The sequence below is a fragment of the Xiphophorus couchianus genome, chromosome 6 (genome assembly GCF_001444195.1).
Source record: "Xiphophorus couchianus chromosome 6, X_couchianus-1.0, whole genome shotgun sequence".
In the NCBI taxonomy this organism is placed as follows: Eukaryota; Metazoa; Chordata; class Actinopteri; order Cyprinodontiformes; family Poeciliidae; genus Xiphophorus; species Xiphophorus couchianus.
In genome coordinates, this window is record NC_040233.1 from 20,809,073 (window position 1) to 20,833,415 (window position 24,343).

At 36.3% G+C, this 24,343-nt stretch overlaps 1 protein-coding gene across 4 annotated transcripts; it reads left to right on the plus strand.

Moving 5' to 3' along the window:
• Window positions 1–1,374: 1,374 nt before the first annotated feature.
• ranbp3b (RAN binding protein 3b) lies at window positions 1,375–23,811 on the plus strand. 4 transcript variants are annotated; one of them, XM_028021206.1, is made up of 17 exons: window positions 1,375–1,510; window positions 3,233–3,288; window positions 5,270–5,306; window positions 5,390–5,467; window positions 5,578–5,649; window positions 10,418–10,483; window positions 10,734–10,826; window positions 12,825–12,934; window positions 14,201–14,320; window positions 15,788–15,888; window positions 15,996–16,071; window positions 16,169–16,265; window positions 17,781–17,905; window positions 17,999–18,119; window positions 18,531–18,673; window positions 20,191–20,386; window positions 22,580–23,811. In XM_028021206.1, exons 1-17 carry the CDS (start codon window positions 1,489–1,491, stop codon window positions 22,621–22,623), a joined length of 1,557 nt encoding a protein of 518 aa, XP_027877007.1. In that variant the 5' UTR covers window positions 1,375–1,488; the 3' UTR covers window positions 22,624–23,811. The 4 variants fall into 4 exon arrangements, with proteins under 4 accessions (XP_027877007.1, XP_027877009.1, XP_027877008.1 ...); XM_028021207.1 differs by having other exon boundaries at window positions 1,457–1,510; window positions 3,275–3,288; XM_028021208.1 differs by lacking the exon at window positions 10,734–10,826.
• Window positions 23,812–24,343: the final 532 nt, after the last annotated feature.

Consider the following 24,343-nt stretch of genomic DNA (forward strand, 5'->3'; position numbering starts at 1 on the left):
CAGAAAACTGACAAAAACAAACAGAAATTTATAATTTGTTTACTTTTTCAATAGCTCTTTGGGTTAAAATGATTAATGTCTTTTATAAATCTACTGTGCTTCAGAAAATGCTTTAAAACTGTCACTGCTAAGCCAACTGCTGTGTAAAACTGGAAATGCTGAAAAAGTAAATGAAGTTTTCCATTTCTAGTTAAATAAAACACATCAACAAACGTATGCCACATAAGGAATATATTCATTAAGGCAGACAAAAACCAATGCGTTATCCAAGAGTTTCTACAGAGGAATGATTCTAAAGATACAAGGATTTTTTTTAGCTCTTTTATGTCATTTAGCAGCAAATTGGCATTTTATTTAAATTTTTTTAATTCAATATTCCAAAGGACTTACTACTAAAAATAATCTTTCTCCCTGTAAAAGGTTGATATTTTTTCTTTGTTTTAATCCGTAAAAATACAAAAAAGATTATTTTTTAATTATTGTTAAAAAAAATCTATAATTTTTTTATTAAATAATAATAATTTTTTATTCAATAAAAATACAGGACATATTCAAAAGACTTTATCCTTTTCTTCTAGAGGTCTAACAGTTTTTGGCAATTGAAATATTTTTGTTTTATAGAAACGAACTATGATGACTGTGGATGGAAAAGGTTATGACCTTTTCAAGACGAGAGGTAATCATAATTACACAGCACTCTATTATTTTACATTAAGCATATGATTCATATTCAAAAAGTTTTATTTTATTTCTATATTAATAATTTCTTAACTCCCCAAATCTTTTTCTTTCAGGTTATTTGGCCTCCAAGTTGCCCCTAGTGTGTGTGCGTGTGTGTAGGGGTGTGTGTGTGTGCGCGCGTGTGTGTAGGGGTGTGTGTGTGTGTGTAGGGGTGTGTGTGCGTGTGTGTGTGTGTGTGTGTGTGCGCGCGTGGGTGTGGGTGTGTGTGTGGGGCTGGAGGGTGTGTTCATAGTGGTGTGTTTCTTTATTGCCTTGTTCAGAATTGCGACTTTTTTCTTGGATTTCTGATTTTTAAAAAAATGTCAGAATTCCTTTTCTAGTGACCCTAATGCTTTTCTGTATGTATATCCTAGTTATTAACTATATTTTACGTTGTAAAAAATAGTAAAAAAGAAAAGACAGAAAACAAGCAAACAAAGATCCTAATCTTGGATATCACCCTAGAAAAGTTACTTTGATTTCTTACTTTGTCTCATGTGGACCTTTCTGTTGCCAGCTTATGTCTCAATTGATATATTTCACTACTTTTTGCAGTTCTTGTCTGTTCTTTTCCCACTGACACGTTGTCTCTTTGTGGTTGTTTACATTGAAAGTAGAGTCCCAGATTGTTGAACAGCGTAATAATAATTCTGGGACAGGAAGAGGAGACCCCTGACTCGTCGGGCCCCCGGGCCTGACTGAAAACACTTCTGCCTCGGCTTGTGTTATCTGCGCGGTGGGTTGTGGGTGTGAGAGCGTCGAAGTAAAATGGCGGACTTGGCAAACGAAGGTGAGTAAGTAGCAGTGTGAGAAAACCCTTACCTGCTGATATATATGCTCCTTACAATTGTGTCTGCACATGCGGGAGCTGCAATGAAACATCTCGGTCCTATGTTTATTTGTGTCTTCGGGTACCGTGTGGCGTCGCGGTGTTTATAATACCCACAACGTTAGCAAACAGGCTAACAATGCTAACGGTTGGGCTCAGGCTAATACCTGGAATATATCGGGGCAGCCCGGTTTACCTCTCAAAGCTAGCGCCCCGGCTATTTTTAGCTTGTGTGTTTGTCCATTTGTGATCCGTTTTCAGCAGGTTGTATAAAACGTTTATTGTGATGTTATGAGTATGGAACAACGCTGTCCATTTAAGCTCATTTGGTGCTGCATTCCTCTGTTTGACGGTCGTAAGTGGCTATCGCTTGTTTAGGCGCGTAAGGGTGAAAATGGCTATTAAGACGAGGCTCAAGTCGCTTTTGTGAAATTTTGTAATTTATGCCCTTTACTGATTCCCATTGGGTTCATTTTGAAATTAAAGCTAACAGGGTGAGAATCTTAGTTAAACTGTTTTGTTAGGAGAGATGACTCATGCAGGATGAAGCGAATTAGCACGCTAACTATAGCCTACACTCTGCTTCATGGAGGAACCGGTAGCGGCGACTATTTGCTGGAAAGGGTCATAGTAAAAGTGCTAGCTGGTTAACATAAGCCGGGACCACCAATGCCAATTTGAATGCCTGACGTGAACACCAGCATTACATGCAGGAATCCATACGTTTACCATATTGGCTGCTTTGAATGAAATGAAAAATGAAAACAAAGATGGATGATAAATGTAGGTCACTTAGCATTTATTGCGTTGTTGCACCAAACAAAACCAGCATGATCCATCTGTGAAGTGATTGTCAAACAGCTTCGCAGCATATTTCCCAGATGTTTATCTGTTGCAGCATTACATGTGCACTTTTGTAGGGCAGGCAGCGTTAATAATGCTACCTACACCTGCCCGGGAGCAGGCCCCGCTCAGACACAGGAAAACCTTTGTCTGATACCGTTATAGGATTATACATCTCAGAGGTTACACCGCGAAGATGCTTTAAGTGGCTTGAGGTGACTCCAGATCATTGCCTAGCCTTGTGAGTCCTCTTCTTCACAGGTAGACGGTAATAGCCTGTAGCTGGAATTAAATCTTCAGGCTAAAATTTTCAGGAAAAACTGATATAATGTTGCTGGTTAAGGAACCAGCAACATTATATCAATATTTGAATATTTAAATAAAAACACTCTTGTTTCTTCAATGAAAAATATTGTTGCTGTTGCTTGTGTTGGCTAGCTTTCATCTACATAATATATTCTCGCTCTTCCCAGAGGTGTTAATGGGATTGTATGATTAAGCCCAGTTTGTATGGGAGTGGATTTCTCTGCCTGTCACCACAGAAACCTTTCTAACTCAAGATGTTTGTCAAACAGATTGCAGCCATCATTAGTTCACCTTAACATAAATATTTAAAAGATGGTAAATGTCATTCATGATGCTAAAGTGTTTCTTGCTATATTTGTAATGACTGTGATTTTACTTTGCTCTCTTGATTTGTTATGGATATTGGCTTGTGGTCTTTATCAGCTTTTATTCTGTAGCCTTTTTTGTGCAACTTTCATGAAAAGTTAACTGGATAACAATACAAGTAACCTAAAGCTGATGCTTGGATGACCAGCCTACATCTTTTCTTAACAGACAAGCCTGCCATTGCACCTCCTGTGTTTGTTTTCCAAAAAGATAAAGCACAGAAGGTAAGTTTCTGCTTTCTGTCAAAGCACTTTCACTTTATTTGATCTGTAAAAGTAGGCATGGGTGGTTTTTGAGATTCTTTCAGTGTGAGTGAAAGTACCACAGGTTTACACTTTAACAAAAAAATGTAAATAAAAATATGTAACATTATGAACTTGCGCCTAGAAACAATTACTCCTTTTGTTGCTAAAATTATATAAAATACGAGTCATTACAATTTTTAAAGTGTTATAACACATTTAACTTGTTTATTTTGTACCTTGGCAAGAGCAGAGATATAATTTAGTTTAGTAGTGGTTATAAGGCAGGGCATTATACAGCTGTTGCTATTTTTCTCTTTTATAGTGTACAACCCATTGGAAGTATCTGGTTAACCCAGCATCTTAGCCCAGAGGATGTACACACAGTATTTTGCAATTATGTGGTGTGTGTAAAATTAAAGCCATTAGGGTTTCTTTGGAATGCAATCATTTTTGACTATTGTATTCCAAGTGTCACACTTTATTTGCCAAAAACATATTCATAATACTTGATGGAGTTTCTTGTTGTATTAATGCCCACACCTGACACCCAGGATGATGCCCTAAAGGTCACAGGGAGAGTTGGAAGAATAGAAATTATGGAGGAGAAACAGAGATTGATCCGATCCAGGCGTTGTGATCCTGTGCTGCTGCAGGTTACATGTTGACTATTTTTGCTCTTAAACTTACAGCCAAGAGAAATGTTGCAAATTTTAGTAATAAAATATAAAGATTTGTCTGTATTCACACAGATGCTTAAAATATATCCCTAGATTGGACAGATTGAGTAAAGTTTAATTATATAGAGTCTGCTTAGTTTCAGCTTCCTTGGAGATATTTCATCATAAAAAGGAGGAAGTTTGAGATAAATGCTAGCTATTGGTATCATGCAAACATGTAGATCAGTGGAGGTTGGTTTCCAACACGTAGTAACTGGTGCACACTGAGTTTACGATTGTCATATAAAATGTGTTTTTGTAAATAAAGTTGAATTGACTTGAGGAGAGAATTTCTGAAATTTAGAGAGGAGCAACAAGTTTCTTTCTGCAAACAGAAAGTGTCCAACTAAAATACAGAATATTTTATTCTTTTACCTCCATCTGCCATGGATTATAATGGAGTTGGGAGTTTCAGTGGCCTGTAGGAAGAACCTAAAGTCTTAAGGAAATAAATGACAAGGCTGCTGTCACGTAGCGATGCTAATTCCTAATAAGCCACCATATATTTAAGAATTAGTTTCACTTAAATAGTTAACTTATATTAATTATGTTCTTGTATTTATTGGCAAAAGTTAATTCTAAGACATAAAATGCAGTCATGTTGCTGACTGGTTTGTCATTATTTGCTTGCAATAGCAGGACAAAAATGGTTAATATTGTAAAGACATTTTGGATTATGAGCTGTTGGTATCGCCAGATATTTAGAGTCAGATTTTGGGATTCGGTTGAAACCAAAAATCCTGGATTGGGGCATATCTAAAGAGATTCAGAAGGCAAGAAAACATGGTTTTATTGATTATATTAGTATTGCAATATTTAACCATAATGCCACCATCACATGATTTTCTACTGTGGTGCACCCCACTGCTCTGCCAGGCAGTTTGCAGTCACTTGCCCAGCATTGAGCCATAAAGCCAGAGAAAACTGCAATAACTTTGGCATTAAAATGACTATAAACCTTTGTAAGTGTGTAGCAGAAGATGTTGACATTTTTAATGCCGTTACTTTCTACCCAAACCTTTGGTATTATCTTGACACCAAACATTCACCCAAACGTATGTTGAGGCATGTTTGTTTTTCAACAGTTAACAGCTTTTTGTTTTCTAGGGAAAAAAAACTTAAATGGCTTATTTCGATTCGTATAATTAATGACAAACATTGTTTTGGTTCTAGGTTGCTCCTGTGACTTTTAAAGGTATTTTTGAATGTATAATAACTGGAGCTTTTATTGTCATGTCTGGCAGCGGTCTGCAGAAGGCTCAAGTGCAGAAGATGGCGAGGGTAAACAAAATACTATAATCTCTGTTTTGTGTCATAGATTTTCTCTAAAACTAACAATAAAAATGTTTTACTCCTGTTTTCAGATTCAGATAAAGATGAGGGAAGCTATTGCCCCCCTGTGAAAAGGGAACGGACCTCATCATTCCCACCCCCTCATTCTGGTAAGGACATGTAGTGACTAAGGAGGCCATTTTCTCCTCTTTTTGTGCTTTATTCTTTCTTGTGGTATTATTTGTATGCTGAGTGCAGTGTCCTGTCTGGCTTCTTGCAGTTCCCAAGAACAATGTATTCATGCCCTCAAGTTTCTGCCAGTCTCCAACTGGGAACTCTGATTCTGAGCCAGGTGAGGCTATGAGACCTCGTGTTGAAATGTTTTAAGTTTCAACACAAAGGTGTCTTCAAAGTGATCTTTTTTTAAAAAGAATGTTTAAAAAGGTTTGTCTTGTGACGTTCGGGTTGTCAGCACATTTTCAGTGGCGTCTTGTAAGCTTCCTGCATACACAAAACTCTCTGCCCACCAAACTGTCTTGTGGTTCTTTTACTTCTAAGTTTGGACTAAATTTTAAGTTCAGGGGCTTGGTGTTATTTATAGAAAAAGAAATATATGCAATTTCAGATTGTAGGTTTTTGTTTTTTTGTGTCTGGCTTGTAATAATTTATCACGTTCAATTTCTTAGAGTAACAGGACAGGGTTTCTGTAAATGTTAGATTTAATAGGGTTACATGTTGTGTTTTTCACCTGTTCGTTGCAGATCGTGCTGTACGTTTCACCAGTAGCTGGCTCAAACAGAGCCAATCAGTCGCACTTCTGGTCAGAGCAGCTGCTGCTGTCTGTGGCTGCTGCTGCAGCCTCGGTATTAGTTTGAGGACAGGGTTGCTAGTAAAAATGTTGACCATTTGCACTCTGGTGAAAACTGATCTGAGGTTACAGAGCATTCATAAACTCTAGATAATTTGTAAAAAAAAAAAAAAACCCATTTCAATCAGAGATAATGAAAACACATTGCTTTAATACTGTTAAACAAGATGAAATGTCAAAAATGATTATGTTGTGTGTGTGTTTTTCCGGTGGGTTGCTCAGCTTTATTAAGTGATCTGTGTTGCTTTCCGTTTGCTGCAACCGGGTCATGCTTTATCCAGAGCAGAGAGAAGTGAAACCTTTTGCTGTTTTAGTTTGGCATGCTTATTTATAAGAACTTCTTAAAACCCTGAGAAATTCAAAACATGTTTTCACTCTGGGAACTATTAGGACCATGTGTAGCCTGTAATTATGCCTGCAAACAATGCACTTTTACTGGCAAATACATTTTTAAGCATTTGAAAGTGTTTTACTTTTGTAGTGACTCTGACAAATACTTTGGTATTATTAGATGTTATTCTACTTACAATGCTTTTCTAAAGTATTCACTTCCCTTGAAGCTATTTAACAACTCTTTTTCACTAATAGAAAGCTGAAAAGTTGTGTGTTGTTTTGTATTTGAGTGAATAAATAGTAGTGCCAGCTTACACTGCAGCTACAAGTCTTCCTTGGTGTGTATCTACCAGCTTTACACATCTGAATATTTTTTTTGCCAATTTTCCAATGCAAAATATCCCAAAATCAGTCAGATTGGATGCAGAGCCTCTTTGAGCATACATTTTCACATCTTTGCACGTTAGTTGGATTGGGCCATTCCAGCGCATTAACTGGCTTTGGTCAGCCAAATCCAATCTAACCTTATAAACAAGATTGCTTATTTATAAAAATCAAATAATTTTTGTTTGAAAGTCCAAGCAAAAATATTTTTTCCCAGTAGATAAAATAAAACATCTATCAAGCAGTGCACAATATATAACAAATGAAAAAAAGCAAATGACAATATTAAGTTGTTGCAAAAAATGAAAATATATACATGTTGAATACATGTTGCATTTTTTTATGTTATGTTGTAACATATCTTAAGTACAAGTTCATCCAGAGTTGGTGGTGAATTCTGATAAATAAGCTCCATATTAATGTTTGCAATGCTCTCCATGTCAAAATTGCATGGATTACTGAACAATTTCATGTCATTTATTGCTCTGAAAAACAACATAGCTCCCTGTGAAGTCATGGCTCAGTATTTGGGAACACAGTGGTGCTGATTTTTAGTTTGTCATTTAAGTGCTACACATATCTTCGTTGTCTCTGACTCTGCCATTGGCGACATGCACCCTAGCAGTAGGCCATTACTAACAGGTATATGAAATCATCTCATGGACCAGACAGAATCGGATCCCTGGTCTGATTTGGCCTCATGGGCTTTGAGCCTCAGATGTCTGATCTAAATCATTCTGTGGAAGGTGAATCTCTGCCCCAGTCTCCACCAGGGTTTCTTCCAGGATTCGTCTGTTTTTAGCTCCCTCTGTCTTCCAACTAACTGTAACTAAATTGTCATGATTCATCTTGCCACTGTGTTTTTCTGACAGTTGTTTGTTCAGATTGCGTTTTAAAGCCATAAAGTTTCCTTTTGGTCTTTTCTAACCTGACTACCTTCTTCCGTATGATTGCTGTGCCCCCTGCATGGCTTGTGTCAGTCTGAAAATAAGACTTCTTATTCTTTATCATCACTGTGTGTGTTGCTCTGCTGCTCCTCCAGAGTGACCGTAGATCCTCTTGTATGTTCTTTCCACTAAATCCCCTTCCTGATCATGTCTTGGTGGTTTGTGAAATACTCTTTCCATGTTCAGGTGACTGGTTGAACAGAGCACTGAGATATCCAGAGTTTGGGGTATTGTTTTTGTAGCATAACCCTGCTATACTTTAAATGTTTTTATAACTTTATCTCTTTATGTTTTCTTCTTTGGTCTTCATGATGTTTGTTTGCAAATGTTCTTCTGTAAACCTGAGGCTTTCACAGAGCAACTGGATTTGTACCGAGAATAAAATACCTACACTGAAATTTATTTATTTAGACAAGTAAAGCTTATTTGTATAGCAAATTTCAGCAACAGGCACTTCAAACTACTTAGTGACCAATACAGTGACCAATTATGAAACGAGTAATATTTCGTTTTGTCAAATGTCATCAAAAATAGTCAAGCAAATATTTTTGGTCAGTGTTCCAGTTATTATGAAACAGGTTTAGGTTTTAACCTTGATTTAAAGGAACTCAGTTTCAGCTGTTTTGTTTATGTTTGTTCCAAATTAGTGGAGCATGAAAACTAAATGCTGCTTCTCCATGTTTTCAACCAAGTTTCATTTTCACTGCAATTACCAAATTCTACGCTATTTTGTCACACAAAATCCCAATAAGATTGATTGAAATTTGTGGTTATAAAGTGAAAAAGTTTAAGGGGTATAAAAGCTTCTACAGAGTACTGAATGGTAGTAAATGTTGGCACCATTTATCATTTTAGGGATTAAATTATTAGCAGTTATAGATGACTGTCTAATGTATATTGTTTTTGTTTTGATAGCTATTAATAGGTGAGGTATATCATGTTTGAACCATTTTTTACCTTCAAGTAGGAATTATAATCAGGGTTTGGATCTTTCAGAAAAACACTGAGGGACCTTTAGATGTAGACAGACTAGTTTTCAGGTTGAGATCCTGTGTAGTCTGGCAACATTTATGTGTTACTTTTAAGTAATTTTCTGTAAATCTGATTATGAATTTTGTTTTGTTACGGCTTTGCTACTTTGTCTATTTTATTGACAAAGTTACCGTAATATGTCAGGCTGGTACAGAAACATTTAATATGCAATTGTCAAATGACACAATTTTTAGTAAGATCAGATAATTGTAGAAAAGTGAGAATGTTTCCTAAAGGTGAATACACTGAAATACATGCAGGTGAACTTTGACTGGAACGAATGTAAACAAAAAAAACTATACTATAAACCCAGCTCTGTTATTTAACAGCCAGGACAACGAAAGCCTGTAAACGAGCCTCCTGTGGAAGATTTCCTTTAACCTTCTGCAGCTACCCTTGTTTTAGCTGTTTGTTTTTCCTCCTATTAATAAACTTTATAGGCCTGGAATCGCGCTGCTCATGGTGGCAGGATGGGGGAGCAGCTCTGTTAGTTCTGATTAGTTCTTTTGGTTAACTTTTGTTAATATCTTTGGTTGAGGCTTATTGTTTATTGGACAATTATTCCCTCTTCTTATAGATTCCATGTAGCTGGAAGCATTTTTACTCTTTTTCTTTTTTACTTTTGGACTGTTGTGATGTGTAACCATGTTTTTTTGTTTAGTTTTTTTTAACTACTGGAAGCAGCTGATTAGCATCCGAAAAGCTCCAGTAATACCTGAACCTTGACCCCAAATCCCAGAGGAGTTGAAAAGCAGTCTTCATGGATGCAGAGAGAGAAGGAGGAAGTTTGAAATATTTAAATAGGAGTGGCAAAAGCAAATAAGGTGGATTAGCATTTCTTGTCAACAACTAATGGCGTCATCCAGGAAATGTTGCTGTGAAGTATGATCTGTTAGCATGTTGTGACGGTTATGAGGCCGTCACATGTCAACAGTCTTCAGTAGCAGACCTCTTCGAATTCGTTGCGAGACTTACTGCTATTATTGATTCTTCCACAAGGACTCTTTAAAGATACTTAATGATATGAGTTAGGGCAACATTTAATTCCTCCTAAATAAAGTATTTTTTTATATCAATTGAAACAATGCCTTTTCAGTGAGGATTCAAACTATTTGATTTAAATGTTCTTTTTCAAACTTTGTACTTTTCAAGGCTGGAAACCATGTGGCTTTTGCCAGCAGGTTTTACCTATATGTAGTATTTGCAAACCTTAAAGGGAATTTTCATGCCATTTTAGACACAAAAGTGAATCATTAAATGCAAAAACCAAATAAAGCAAAAGGTGTGTTTTTATATTGTGCTCAGTCACTGATAAAGACTGATTAAGAAAGCCAGTGAGCTGAAGAAACGGCTTAAAAATGGGTCAGATGACAAAAACTTGCCTTGTCAGGCTAGAAGTACTGCATTGTCTCTTAGGTTTTGTAAGCATCATGAGCGTTGCTGTGGTAACAGGCTCAGTAGTTAGAGAAGTGGCAGTCAGATTCATATCTATTTGTGTTGCTTTGTAATTTTTAGATATGTTAATATTTGCTGACTTTTCTGCTCTACTTCACCAGAGGAGAAACCTATGGGGTTCCGTTTAAAGCCACCGACTCTCATACATGGGCAAGCACCGAGCTCTGGTAGGTTTCAGTTATTGTCATCATACTGCTGGATTATAATATAATTGTCTTAAAGGCACACACACTATAAAAGCAGACATAATTTCTTACAGTCCTAAGTATTTATATTTGTAATTAAAATAAAAACCTATCAATAATACATTTTCGTCAGACTTGGACACTTCACACATGCCCTCGGTTTCTGAATGTACAGTGACAAAGCAATATAAATGATTTATACAATATCTAAGACAACTTATATGTGTTTTAGGCGTCCCGAGTCAAAAACCCAAGGAACAGCAGCGCAGTGTCCTTCGCCCAGCAGTTCTCCAGGCACCAGCCTCCAAATCACATTTAGAGTCCAGTGAGTACAGCTTCTACTAGGGTTACATCAATCACAACATATTTGGCAGTTTGCTAAGGTACTTCATAGGATTAACTAGTGAAAAAATAGGTTGAGTTTTTGAGTTTGAGAATTGTGTCAGTCTGAGTTACATGAATATGTTGTCTTTTTTTAATTCAGTAACTCTGAAAAACTTATACCATATATATTATGTTTTGTTTTCTTCTCAAATTTGTCTAAGAAATTAAGAGAACCTGTCCAAAAAAGTGACTAGTTGCTCCAACTCTGGAGTCTTTCTAAGAGACAGCTATATTGTCATGTTTGGAATTTTAATTTATCAACAATGTAAGGAAAGTAACAGTTCTATTTCAGCAATTTAAAGTTTATTTTAATCATATTGGTTTAAAAAAAACATATTTAAATGAGGGAAATCCATATCTTGTTTTGGGTAAGCGCCATTCCCATCAATCATTTAACCCATGAATTTATTTACAGTTTAAAAAAACAGACAGACAAATTTTACAGTAAAATGGAATGCCTATTGTTTCAGCTGCTTTCTGGACTACATTGAGATGTCTACCAATATGACCACAGCATGCAGAGCAAGTCACATGACAATCACACACTACCCAATAAACAAGAAATAATCAGGAGTTGAGTTCCTCACTCTGATCGTTTAACATCCCGAATTGAAACAGTCATTTTCTGAACTCTGCTTATCTTAACTATTGATAGATTTGTTATGAACAGAAACAAAATATGTAAGTTTTAATTCTATCTGACTAACATTAAGTCGTCATTTTGATTTCTCACACAAGCCAAAAATGAGAGGAAAGAGAAGTTTCTCCTTATTTTAGTTTATTTCTTTATTGAATACTATTGAGCTCTCAATTTGATTAGGGAAAATATCTTCATTTCACATGACATTCTTATGACTTTCTGATGACCTTATGTAATGAAGCAATAAGACATTTATGTCTACAATAAACTAGCCTTGTTGTAGTACTCTGTACCATTTTTTTATGCCAGAAAATTTCAAAAGAGAGAGGGAGGAACCTCCTGCCTGTCACGAAAGACCACAAATCTGTCAGCAAACTTCATCTGTCAGGCTTGTTGCCCAAACCTGTTGCTCAAGAGCCTCTGGTGTGCCATAGCAAACAAGAGTGTGTAGTGACACATTGCCTCAAATAACTGGTTCAGCTGTATAAAAAGGAGGAGTAAATAGTAAGCATTGTAAACTTTCACTTTATTGATCTCTTTGGAGTCACAAATACCATTTTGACATTTTCTTACATTGGTTTCTTGCTACATGCAGTGACTATTAAAAGTATTTTCACTCTTTTCATTGCTTTAACAAATCAATCACAATCAAAAAAATTTCTGTTTTGGTAAAAGAAAATCTTTCAATGTCAAAGTGAAAACTGATTTCTAATAAATAGATTTATAACATAAAATGCATTTTATGTTATAAATAAAATAGGGGTGAATAAATATTCACCCCAGTCAAGTCAGTATTTAGTAAATACACATGTGGCTGCAATCGCAGCGTGGAGTCTGTCAAATTCGTAAATACTTTATTGATCCCAAAGTGAAATTAAGTATTAATCTAACCCCTTTTCTCCTGAAATCTACAATCAACTCCTTTTTCTTTACCTTCAAAATGAGACAATTGTTCCCATTTAAGCAATTTTATTACTTAAATGTGATTTAATGGTTTCCTATTTTTAACAAATAAAGAAAATCTATTAAACGTCTTTCCTTATTGTTATAATAGGATGTTTGTGTGTAGAATTTTGTAGAAAGACTTTCATTTCTAAATGAAACATTCATTTAATAAAGCTGTAACATAAAATGTAGAAAAAGTGCTGGGAATGGTTTCCAGATGCTCTGTATAGTGAAATGTTTTCTGTGTAATTGATGCATTGATTGTGTTCCATGAAAGGAAGAAAGAACAAAAAAAGGAAGAAATAAAGAAAGAATTAACAATATATATGTATTTTGTCATGTGTTTAAACTTAGATTCCACTTGTGGAACGAACGGTGTGAAAAAGTCGCCAGAAGGATCACTGGTGAGCCAGTCCTTCTTCCTGAACAACAAAGAGCACTCGACTACACCAGCCAAGTCACTGGTGAGACTTTTATCATCGTTTCTGTTAAATGGATCCATAATCTTAATTTTGTTTCACTGGTTTCAGTTGTTTCTGATTCTGTAAACGGTTTAACTGACAACTTTAATGTCCTGCTCAAGAATTTTAAATCATTCCCAGTTTCTTTGCTTTCTTTATACTTGCAAATTGTTTATTGTTAAAATTACAACGGGGCATGTTTGCCGTTTAGTCTGGACGAGAGGCCTGCACCTTCAGTCCTCAAGTGCCGATTAATGGAAACAACACAGCCGAATCAAAAGGTTGAACTACCTCCTTTACATGTCAACAAGTCCTGCAAAGGCCTGCTTATTAAGCATTCACTTGAGTCAGGTGTGTTAGAGCAGGGATGCATCCAAAAGTTGCACAACAGTGACACAAGTAAATAAAAAGTAGAGCTAACTTGATGCAAGTTTTCCTGTTTTTAAAAAAAGACTGATTATGGAAAAGGCATTTTTAAAAATTTTACCATCTCAAATTAGCATTACTAATTGCAGACAGCAGTACTTGCATGCATCTCCCATATCAGGGTTCAGCAACTTTTACAATCCAGAGAAACATTTCTCATCTAAACCTTTAATAGTAAAAGCCAAAAATATAAAGAATCTTAGCTTTTTTTCTAAAATATTATGGTTAAATATGAGAATTGTTATTTGATTTTTAATTCTGTGCTTCACAAAGAAAACCCTCATGTTGTGGAACAACCCTCTCTGCAACTCCCAGGTTCATTTTTACCAGTTATGGGTCCTGACTCCTCAGAGTCATTACCTTGAGGAATAATGGGATTTGGTTAAATATAAAACAGGCTTTTAATTCCACAAATTATAAAATGTTATAAGTCATACAAATGGAACAGATACAGAGTGACATTGACCGTCACAGCACTGGGCCACACTTAACACACCTTACGGATGCAACCAAGTGAGGCAAAGGTTGCAGTGCGAGTTTTGCTTTTATTCTTGTCCTCATTCTGTACCCTCCCTAAAGGTTAGTGTTAGTCAGGTTCATTTTTTATATGTTACTGTCGTCAGTCTTATGTGATATGGTTTTGTAAGCATGTAGCAGTGAGCATGTAAGCAGATAAAAGAAATCATTTTATCCATAAAACTCAATTTGTTTGAATCAATGTATTTTCAATCAATTTAAACCAGGGGCTGACCTGTAGAAAGTGTTATTTACAGACATCGTAGTTTGTTAAAGTGAAAAACAGCTTTATTAGAAGTACAGTTAAATCTGTTTGTGTTGTTTCAGAAACATGAAAATGAGGAGGATGGAGCAAATGGCAACAAAGATGGGGGCAGAAGAGACAAGAAAGATTCTGATATCCCTACGTCTTTTGTGTTTGGTCAAAATATCAAAGACAGAGCAAAGGTGAGCTGCGTTAGATTGTTGATACTCTGCAGTGCATTTAGAAAGCATTTACTCTTTTCATAAATGTATTCTGATTTTTGCTTTTTTTTCCCCTTCACACTTAAGTGCTTCAGATCATCAAACAAATTTTAACATGAGACAAGAACTAACTGAATAAATACAAAATGCAGTTTTAAAACAATGATTTCATTAATGAAAGAGAAAACAAAAGCTATCCAGTATTACCTGGTTGTTTGTAGAAAAGTAATTTTCCGCTATGAGCCACTCTCTGATGGCAACAACTGTAATCTATTATTTTCAATCACAAGCAGTGAGTTTTTCACATCAATGTTGAGCAATTTCTGCAGAATCGTTTTAATTTTTGGGTGTTTTATGCATTAAAGGCTTATTTCAGTTACAGCATCGCAGAACCTCAGTCATTTCAGGACTTCCAGATGTGTTATGCAGTTTTGCCTCCTGCATAACTCTGTGTGTGCTTGAGCTTATGGTGACAAACTGATGGCTGGAAAATTTCCTTCAGAATTCAAAAGACAGATTTTTTATTTCCATTTATAACAGCAAACTGCCCAGATCATGAAGCAGCAAAGCAGCCCCGGGCTATTTTTTTCCGTTTGCACTGATTTTCACCTTGAAACTCTCCCATGGAGGCTATTTTGCCCCATTTTCTTCATTCTCATGAACTCTGACCTTAACTGTGGCCAGTTGGACATGCAGAGCTTTAGAAGTTGTTCTGGGTTCGTTTCTGACCTTCTGGATGAATCATCAATGCATTTTTGAAGTAATTTTGCTTGACCGCGCTTTCCGGAAGATTCACTGGTGTTTCACCTTTTCTCCATTTGGCTCTTTGTGGTTAATTTTTATGAATCAAAGCGTTAGAAACATCTTTGCAACCCTTTCCAGACTCATAAATGTCGATGACTGATATTTCATGCTGTCAGACAGATTCAGTTTAAGTGAATTGAACTGATCTTTCCCAAAAACATGTGTTAACTCAGTTAATCCATGTCATATAAACCATTAATGAATGAAATAATCATTTAAAAACATTTTGTATTTTCTCAAGTTATCTTTGTTTGATCTGCAAATGCTTTTCTCAACACTGATGTGCTTCAATAATCCAAATTCAAGTCATAACATTTTGCTAGTGAATGTCTTAAATATTTCAGTAAGTCTAATGGTATCATTATGCGCAACACACAGACACACATTTCTTAAATTAGATTTGAGATGTAATGACTTCTTGTTGGGCATGTTCACTTTAAGATGTACTTAGAGGACTTTGTTCATATAATTACTCATTTCACTTAAAAATGACAACTATTTAAAAGGATGCTTTCTCCTGTATGCACTTATTTGTGTGTTTTGGCCCATAGAGCTTCAAGCTATTTAGCTAATTTGCTATGGGAATTTTTTTGTTGTGGTTCTTTATTTAGATTCCTTCTCATGTTTTTGTTGTTTTTGTTCCAGTTGGATGAGAATAGCACAGAAGACAACTCAAAAGACGCGGCGCAACTGGACTCTCAAACAGAGGGCACTAATTATTTCTTACAGTACATCTCTACCCCAAGGTAATGAGATTGTGTCTCAAACATATTTTTAGCATTTCAATTTAATTCATGGGTAACCTCCGTGCACCGACTGAAGCTTTTCTTCACTCCTTTGTTTTACTTTTAAGTTCAAAAAATGCCACAAACAGTACAGACGGTGGAGCAAAGTTTGTCTTTGGGCAGAATATGTCTGAAAGAGTTCTGGTAAGCTGATTAGTTGCTTCCCAGAGATTTACCATGAATTACATTTTAGTCATCTTTTTTTCTATTTTATTTTATTTTATATTTTTTTACATTTCAGAGTCCTCCAAAAGGTGAGGCCTCAAACGAGGAAAATAAAGAAGTTACAGTTGCTCCTGCTTCAGAGCCCTCATCACAGGAAACGACCCCAGAGAAGGGTAAAAATAACCTCTCTCTTGCTCTTCAAAAATGTTTGCTATTCAGATTCATTACTATGAGAAATGACAGCAAACTTAGCTGGACTTTGATGAAAACCCAAACATGTAAGATCTAAAGAAATGTATGAACACAACCACATGCACGCTTGCAGGTTCCAGGGTCTTTTTCCAAGGCATGGAAACAGAATCTGATTAAATTCTCCTATGTTCTCTACCTAAACAAACTTGTTTACCACCACAAATGCAATGTTTTTATTGTAATTTTATGTGACAGACCAGCAGAAAGTATCATATGTTAAGTGGAAGGAAAAAAGCAAATATAGATTTTTCTTAGAAATAAAATCTAAAACGTATGGTATGCATTTTTCCCCCAGCTTCAGTCAATACTCTGCAGCGGCACTGTTTGTTTAAGTTACAGCTGCAAGTCTTTTATATCTCTGTTCCAGTTTTGCTCATTTAGAGACTGAATTTGTTTGGCCAGTGTTAGAAAACATCTGGACAGATTCTCAATTAGATTTAGGTGTGTGCTTTGACTGGGCCATTCACTCCACTTCATAAGCCTTTCCAGTAGTAGCTTCTGGCTTTGTTGTTCTATCGGAATGTGAACTTTGACCCCATTGTCAAGTCTTTTGACTCCTCGAACAGGGTTTTCTTCCAGAATTGTCCCTTTGGTTAGCTCCATCCAACTTCTCATCAACTCCAGCCTTACCCCCGTCTCCACATTATGCTGCCATCACCATCTTCTTTCATTTTTGTGAAAAATGTTGTCAGTGTTTTTCACTAGTTTTTTTTTTTAGGCGAGTGACATTTTGCATGAAGACAAAAACATACAATTTTGGAAGCCTTCTTTTGTCTTTCTTTGTTCCACTTTTCCACAAATGCCTGACTTGTGAGATGCACAATTAAAGCGGGAACTGACAAAATTGGCAAAATGTTATAATTAGACAAAGGAAGCTAATTAAAAACAAGAGTGGCGACACTATGTGCGTCATTATTGCGTGTGAATTTGCAACACTTGGTCTCACGTCAGTTTCATAAAAGTTGGAAATAAAATTACCTGAATTGTGCCGTACAGATTGCCATTAAGAAGTCCTATATTGATCGCAGATGGGCCAAAAACGTCAGATTTGGGTTACATTTGCCTGCTGTGTAAAAATGGCCTAATCCTTGCTTTATCTGTCAGGACATCTGGATGTTTTGATAGGTTGACAGTTGTTGCATGCTCTTTGAATTTCTAAGGTATTTGGAATAAAAGGTGTTGTGACAAACATGCATCAGTTTCCTTCCACTTCATATTTATCTGCTGCGCTCTGTCATTTAAAATCCAAATAAAATAGGTTTAAATTTGTAGCTGTAATATGACTTGTAATATGACTAAACATTTTTGCACTGAATACAGAGTTTGTCAAGGATCAAAGGCAGTCTGTTTTGCTTCCAAGTTAGGGAATGACTACTTTGTCAGATCAGGGGAAAAAGCAAGGCGTAAATGATTTATTCTGCATTTCATTTTAACAGCAAACAGTGTGTCAGAGTCTTTGGCAGAATCTGCAGCAGCTTACACCAAAGCCACAGCCAAGAAGTGCATCTTAGAGAAGGTCGATGTGAAAACCGGGGAGGAGTCGGAAAGCAATGTTTTACAGGTAAAAAGACGAGATGGGCCTTGTGCATTCAACGCCGTTGAAAGTGATGTAAATTTTTCCCTTTTTATTTCCCTCCTCCTTGTTTTGCTACAGATGCAGTGCAAGTTGTATGTCTTTGAGAAGACAGCTCAGTCGTGGATAGAGAGAGGTCGAGGATTGCTCAGACTCAATGACATGGCTTCTACTGACGACGGCACGCTACAGTCTCGTCTTGGTAAGCACACCTGCCAAAGCTTGAATAGAGAAGAACCTCAACCCTGTTAAAAATTAACGAACAAAATGCAAAGTTTAGTTAGCAAAATAAAAATGCTTGTATTTTAGGTTGTAAGACCTTAAGAGGTCTTAAAACTGCTTTAAGTGCTTGTTTTTAATCTCTGCTGCAATACTTTATGCTTGGCACAAGGGGGCGCTAAGTCATGCAAATAATTTAATCCCTTATTGATGTAAATTTATAAGGTTTACTTCAAACTTTTTAATAAAAACACCAATAATTTCAAACCTTGTTTTAATTACATTGTTTGTTTTTTTTAGTTTTTATTATAGGAAGTCTTAACAGATAAAAAGTTAAATGATCTTGCAGTAGTTCTATATAGTCATGTGTCTCTGTGTCCCCTAATCTTCGCAGTGATGAGGACGCAGGGCAGTCTGCGGTTGATCCTCAACACAAAACTTTGGCCCCAGATGCAGGTGGACAAGGCCAGTGAGAAGAGTGTGCGAATCACTGCCATGGACACAGAGGACCAGGGGGTCAAGGTCTTCTTAATATCAGTATGTATTGCAAAAATATTAATTAAGGTTGTTTAATGGATTAAATTATCTTATTTTTAAGTCTTAGATATTTTTAAATATACCCAGATTTATATATTTATGTTCCACATTTAATTTCTGTATGTTCTAATCTTGTATGGCTGTTGCCCCTCTCTTTCTTTCCCTTTTTTTAATTTTAGAAATGTTTTGGTCATGCACTCCACATGTTGTAGTTCTGAAAGAGAAAATAGGTTTTATTGCACAATGACAAAAAACATGGCTCATGTTGCAAGGAGGCACAAAGCTCCATCAGAAGAAAGCTACTTCAGAACATTTTCTGCACCTAAAAATGTCTTTTTGGTGTTTGATTAGGAAAATGTTGTTACCATAACTACTCCCTGCTATTCAACTAAATCATATTTTAAATAGGAGCCGATTGGTTGTACCCACAAAAGTGGAGATAAGGAGGACCATAGATATAAGTTTCTGCAGTAGTGCTAATTTCAATTTCCACTGTGCGTTATAAAGCATATTATGGTATTTTTTTGATATATTTGAACTATTAAAATAAGCCGTTATACATGTTTCTACAGGAGGTCTCAAGTGTTTAAAGATTCTAGCTGTTTGCGAATGGCTGGGGTTGACTGTATGCTTCTCTTGTTGTTAACATATGGAATTAAACACTAAAGGAATATGTTAACAAATGTAGGTTGTTTATGTATTTATGAATGAAAGAAATGAAAGATTCATTCAGATGCAAACCTTCTAGAGATTCAAATAGGCTGTTTATTTCAGAAGATGTTTGTTTTTACATGCATGGCAGCCATGTTGGATTTTGAGTATGGATGCGTGAGAAGACTCCATCGTTTTCTCTTGGACTTCTGACGTCTGGGAACATTTGTTTAGTCACCTGACTTTTAGTTTGGAAATTTTCACTTCAGACATGCAGTGCAAGCAAGGAAAGTTATTGATTTCGTGACAAATCTCAACAAACAGAAAATGTCAAACTCTGGTTTTGTGAAAATGTCTTGATGGCACGATAGTTTTTGGAAAACTTTGTATTTAATGAATTATAATAGTCATTTACCTGAATTGCACCATTTTGTCATGGTTTGTTTTTGTTATATAATTCCTTGTTGACAGCTTATTGTTTGTTATTTTAGCCTTAGACATATGAGTTTCTTGATCTGCTTTTACTTAAAATGCTCCAAATATTGTGTTTTTATAATGTGGTGCTTATTTCCAGATGAACACCATTGGGCTTCTTCTAATTAGCCCCATCAAGTACAACCTTTTGCTCCACACACTTTTATCATATTTTCTGCCTCCACTTACATAATAATGTTTTTTTCCTGCCTACTGAGCTCCATAGCGTCTCTTCCCAGATGTTTGACATTAGCCTCCAGTTGCTTAAAGGGCACGAAGCCTACAGACAGATGTTAAATCTGAAACATCTGCATGCAGGAATGTACTTGCAGTATATGTACCTTTAAAGTTCCTTAGATCTAGCTTCCTTTTTTGTCTTTTTGTTTCTTTAGGGTAGCTCGAAAGACATAGGTCAGCTGGCTGCAGCGTTACATCATCGTATTTTAGCTCTGAAGAGCAGGGCGGAGCAGGAAACGGAGACCCCGGCGACAAGTATCCCTGAAGCTGAGGTGCCGCAGTCCAACGAGGACGACAGCGACGAGGAAGACAAGGGTTCTGCCTCCGCTGCAGCCTCCACTCCTGCTACAAGTCAGTTCGCTCAATATGTACATTATAAATGTACAGTTGAATGACAATAAAGTCTGTCTGTGTCATTTTGCTGACTTATTCTAAGTTTCTGTTGACAAATCTGATGACAGTGACTCTGAATTGCTTAATCTAGCACCAGGTTGACAAATGAAACTATTTCTGCAGTAATTAATGTTTTGTTTTTACAAGAGGGAAAATAATCCTGCGTTTTTCATACATGTTGTGAGCGCCCAGAGAAAAGCAGCATGCAAAGTTGGAGGAGTATTCTAGGTTTTGACTAATGATGACGGCAGACATGAGACAGTCAGGTCCAATTAAGAGAGCTTTATAAATGTGCAACCAGTTTGAATCTGGAGACAGGAGCGCCAGGTACAGGAACAGCTTTTTGAAAGGTAATGTAGATCTGAATTATTTATTATCTGAGGTTGAGATTGAAATTTTACCAAGAAATGGTTCAGTATGATGAGAATTTTTGATATTGTGTATGTGGATTGACTTACAATCAGTGACATTAATTTTCATAAGATTGAGATGTTTACCATTTATTTTTTCATGGAAACAATCTTAAAATGCAAATTTCAGAGATTAAAAACTACGGATAACTGGTCCATAGTGTGACATGCATAAAGGAACTAGTCAAGCAACACCTTTTTACTTTATATTTACTCATATTTAATTGAGCCTGTTTTAAATCTTTATCCGAAGATGTCAAATAAGACTCAGCCTTATATGAGATTTGTTGATGTCTGAACGTAGATCTTTATTTAGGCCACTGCTTGTACTTTCAGATGTGTAAGAATTTAAAGTGCTCATTTGAAGTACCTATCTGAACCAAGTGAGATACAAGTGTGTCTCAGTAAATTAGAATAGATACAAGAAGCAAATTTATTTTGGTTATTCGGTTCAAAAGTTAAATTAATTCTATTAGTGATCTATTGAATAAATGAGGCCTAAAGCTAATAACAATCCTTACGTGTAGTTTTAGAATGCTACATAAACCAATAAAAAAGGATTTTCTAAACAGGAACGTTTCATACAGCAGACATTTACTGATGCCTTCTATAAGCCACATAATCATAACAAGACAACAACAGAACATTAACAGGTATTGGACTGAGGACAAAGGACAAAACGATCCCATGTAGGCTACCACTGCCACATTCATTGTCTTAAGCCATTCCTGAACCAGAGACCGTGTGAGAAGCATCTTAAAAAGTGACATATGTTGCTCGGTGGTACAAGCTCTTCTTTTCTGATGAAAGTAATGTTTGCATTTCATTTGGAAATAAAAGTCCCAGAGTCTGGTGGAAGAGTTGGAGGGGCCCAGGATCCAAGTTGTTTGAGGTCCAGTGTGAAGTTTTCAGTCAGAGATGATTTTTGAGAAGCTATGTTACTTTTGTTCTAACAAGTTAAAAGTCAGTGCAGCCATTTACCAAGACATATTAAAGCATTTCATGCTTCCTTCTGCTGACAAGCTTTATGGAGATTCTGATTCCATTTCCTAGCAGGACTTGGTACCCGTATAAACTGCCAAAGATACCAAAAACTGGTTCAAACACCATTTTGTTACTGTGCTTGATTAATCAGTAATCAGATCTGATCTGAATCCCATATTAAATCTATGGATTATTGTGTCAAGAGGAAGATGAGACACCAGAACCAACAGTGTAGATGACGTGAAGGCTGATATCATTGGGCTTCCTCAATATCTCAGCAGAACCACTGACTCATCACACTGCATTGATGTAGTTATTTATGTAAAAGGAAGCACAGGCTAGTATCGAGTGTATATGCTAATGCAAACATGGGCTTACTTTTCAGTAGTCGTTATAGGGTTAGGAAATTTCTGTGTTAAAATCCTTTTTTTGTCCTATTCAGTGTTAAATCCTGGGTTTTTATTAGCTGTAAGACTTAATTTAGCTCTCTTAAAATGTATCCAAAAGTGAAACTCCTGTAACAAGTGCCTCTTCTTTTGTAACTCATTAAAATGAAGTAAATGTTGTTAGTCTAATTTGCTAGTCTGACTTGTTTGCCAAAACATAAAGTTGAAACAGACACAAACCAGCATGTTTGTGTCTGGCCACCTCAAGAGAAAATTACGTTTTTTGCGCTTTCACGCTGGGTTTTTATTTAATATATTGAGGCTGCTTACCCGCAGTGACATTCCCACCAATTTCCTCTCTTTCCCTGCAGGTAATTCAGATGGAGGTGAGAACCAGGCAGCAGGAAGCACATAGCGTCACTCTTGGACATCCTGCTAAGATGCCACTGTTGAGGTATTTTACTGTAGGCATCTCCATGGACAGCCCTTGACCAATATGGGTCCTCCAGACCAGTACTTTTGGATATTAGAAGTCTAGCTCCAGGAAATAACCCCCTGTGCCGGAGTGTCTCACCCAACTCGTGCAGTTCATCTTCTCTGCATTCAGCGTAATATCTGGAGTCATTTCTTCCCTCCCTCTCCTGTTTTGTGTTTTATTTTTGTTTTCAAGTATTTTTTTCTCTCCTGATAGCAAAAATAAAGACTTCAAAGCTTTGGTTTGGGACTTTTCTGCTCATCATATTGATGAGTGTAAGGGTGTTTTCCTCTATATTTTAAGTATGGCACATGTTAAGACTGCAGTTTCTACTTTGGGACCTTTATACTCACTCTACAGCCGTACCTCTGGACTCAACACATCCAGAGGAGCTTCGTTCACAGTGTGTTTTGACTAGTCATTTAGTCTGTTGGTCCTACATCCAGACCAACTCTCGTCCTAACCCTTCCTTCCACTTCCCTCCAACCAGTCTGTGCGTTAGATTTTGGCAAATGTAATTTATTTTGGGTAGTGATTTTCATAATGCATCTCAACACATATGTGCTGTTTGTAATGGCTAGCCAAGATCACTCAAGTTGTCATTACTAGCAGTTTCTTATATTTCCTATTGACCTATATTATAGTGAATAAAAGACTCAAAACAATGCAGTTTCCGCTAATGTGATTTAATAATTTGAGGACAAAAGGGCAGAAGGATTCACCTTAAATTGTCATCCGAATTAATGCGTTTTAGTTACTCATGTTTATTTGTTTTGTGGAGTTTTTTTTTTCCAGCTTGAGAAAATGAATTCATCAGTCTTCATTTTGCATGTAACTTTTTTTTTTATTAATTTCAGCATCCCAAGGATTAATCATCTTGATGCTTATTTTTATGTTGAAAATGATATAAACTTTTTATCCATTTACATCTGGAAACCATGTTGGAGAGAAGACTTCATGTGTGTAAAAAGAAAAAGAAGAAAAAAAAAAAACAAAATATTGAGTGATGACTGTAATACCCTTTGAATTACATGTACATTTGAATATATCATTTAGTAGCACACCATGTTTTCTCATCTCCTTCACCTGCCCCCCTTTACAAAATAAACCATTTTGGACTGACTGTGATATTTTTCCTTCTGAAACTTAATTTTTCTGCACCTACATGCTCAGTGCCTTGCAAAAATATTAACATCGCGTGAACTTTTTCACCTTTTGTCACATTTTCACAACAAAATTCAATGTATTTAGTTGTAATTTTATTTGTTAGACAAGCACAAAGTAAGTTAGTGAGTAAAAAGGGTGCATGGTAGTTCACCCAACAAGTGTACATTCATTTTGTGGACTTGAAGGTGTTTGACCATGTCCTTTTGGGAAATATGTGAGGGAAACTTCAGGAATAAAATCCTTGTTGTTTCAAAGGTAGGACCAGTACCAGAGGTTGGTTTGAGTTGCTGGCAATAATACTCATTTTCAGTGATAACGTTGCCCTTTATCACTGATTTCTAGGTGCAACCAAGATGCTGATGGGAATCTGTTTTGGTGGCCATCTGGATTAGGTCTTGGCTTTTTGCAGATGATATGGTTCTGTTGGTTTCATCGGACTGTGATCTACACCTTTCACAGAAACACTTTACAAGCCAGGAAGAAAATCAGCACA

What these genes read in the sequence shown, in the direction of transcription:
- ranbp3b (XM_028021204.1), top strand. Translation starts at nt 3,205, where the DNA reads ATGACCAGCCTACATCTTTTCTTAACAGACAAGCCTGCCATTGCACCT. An exon ending in GAACTCTGATTCTGAGCCAG is followed by an intron (nt 5,650 to 10,417) that starts GTGAGGCTATGA and finishes CTACTTCACCAG; the next exon opens with AGGAGAAACCTATGGGGTTC. An exon ending in ATATGTCTGAAAGAGTTCTG is followed by an intron (nt 16,072 to 16,168) that starts GTAAGCTGATTA and finishes TTTACATTTCAG; the next exon opens with AGTCCTCCAAAAGGTGAGGC.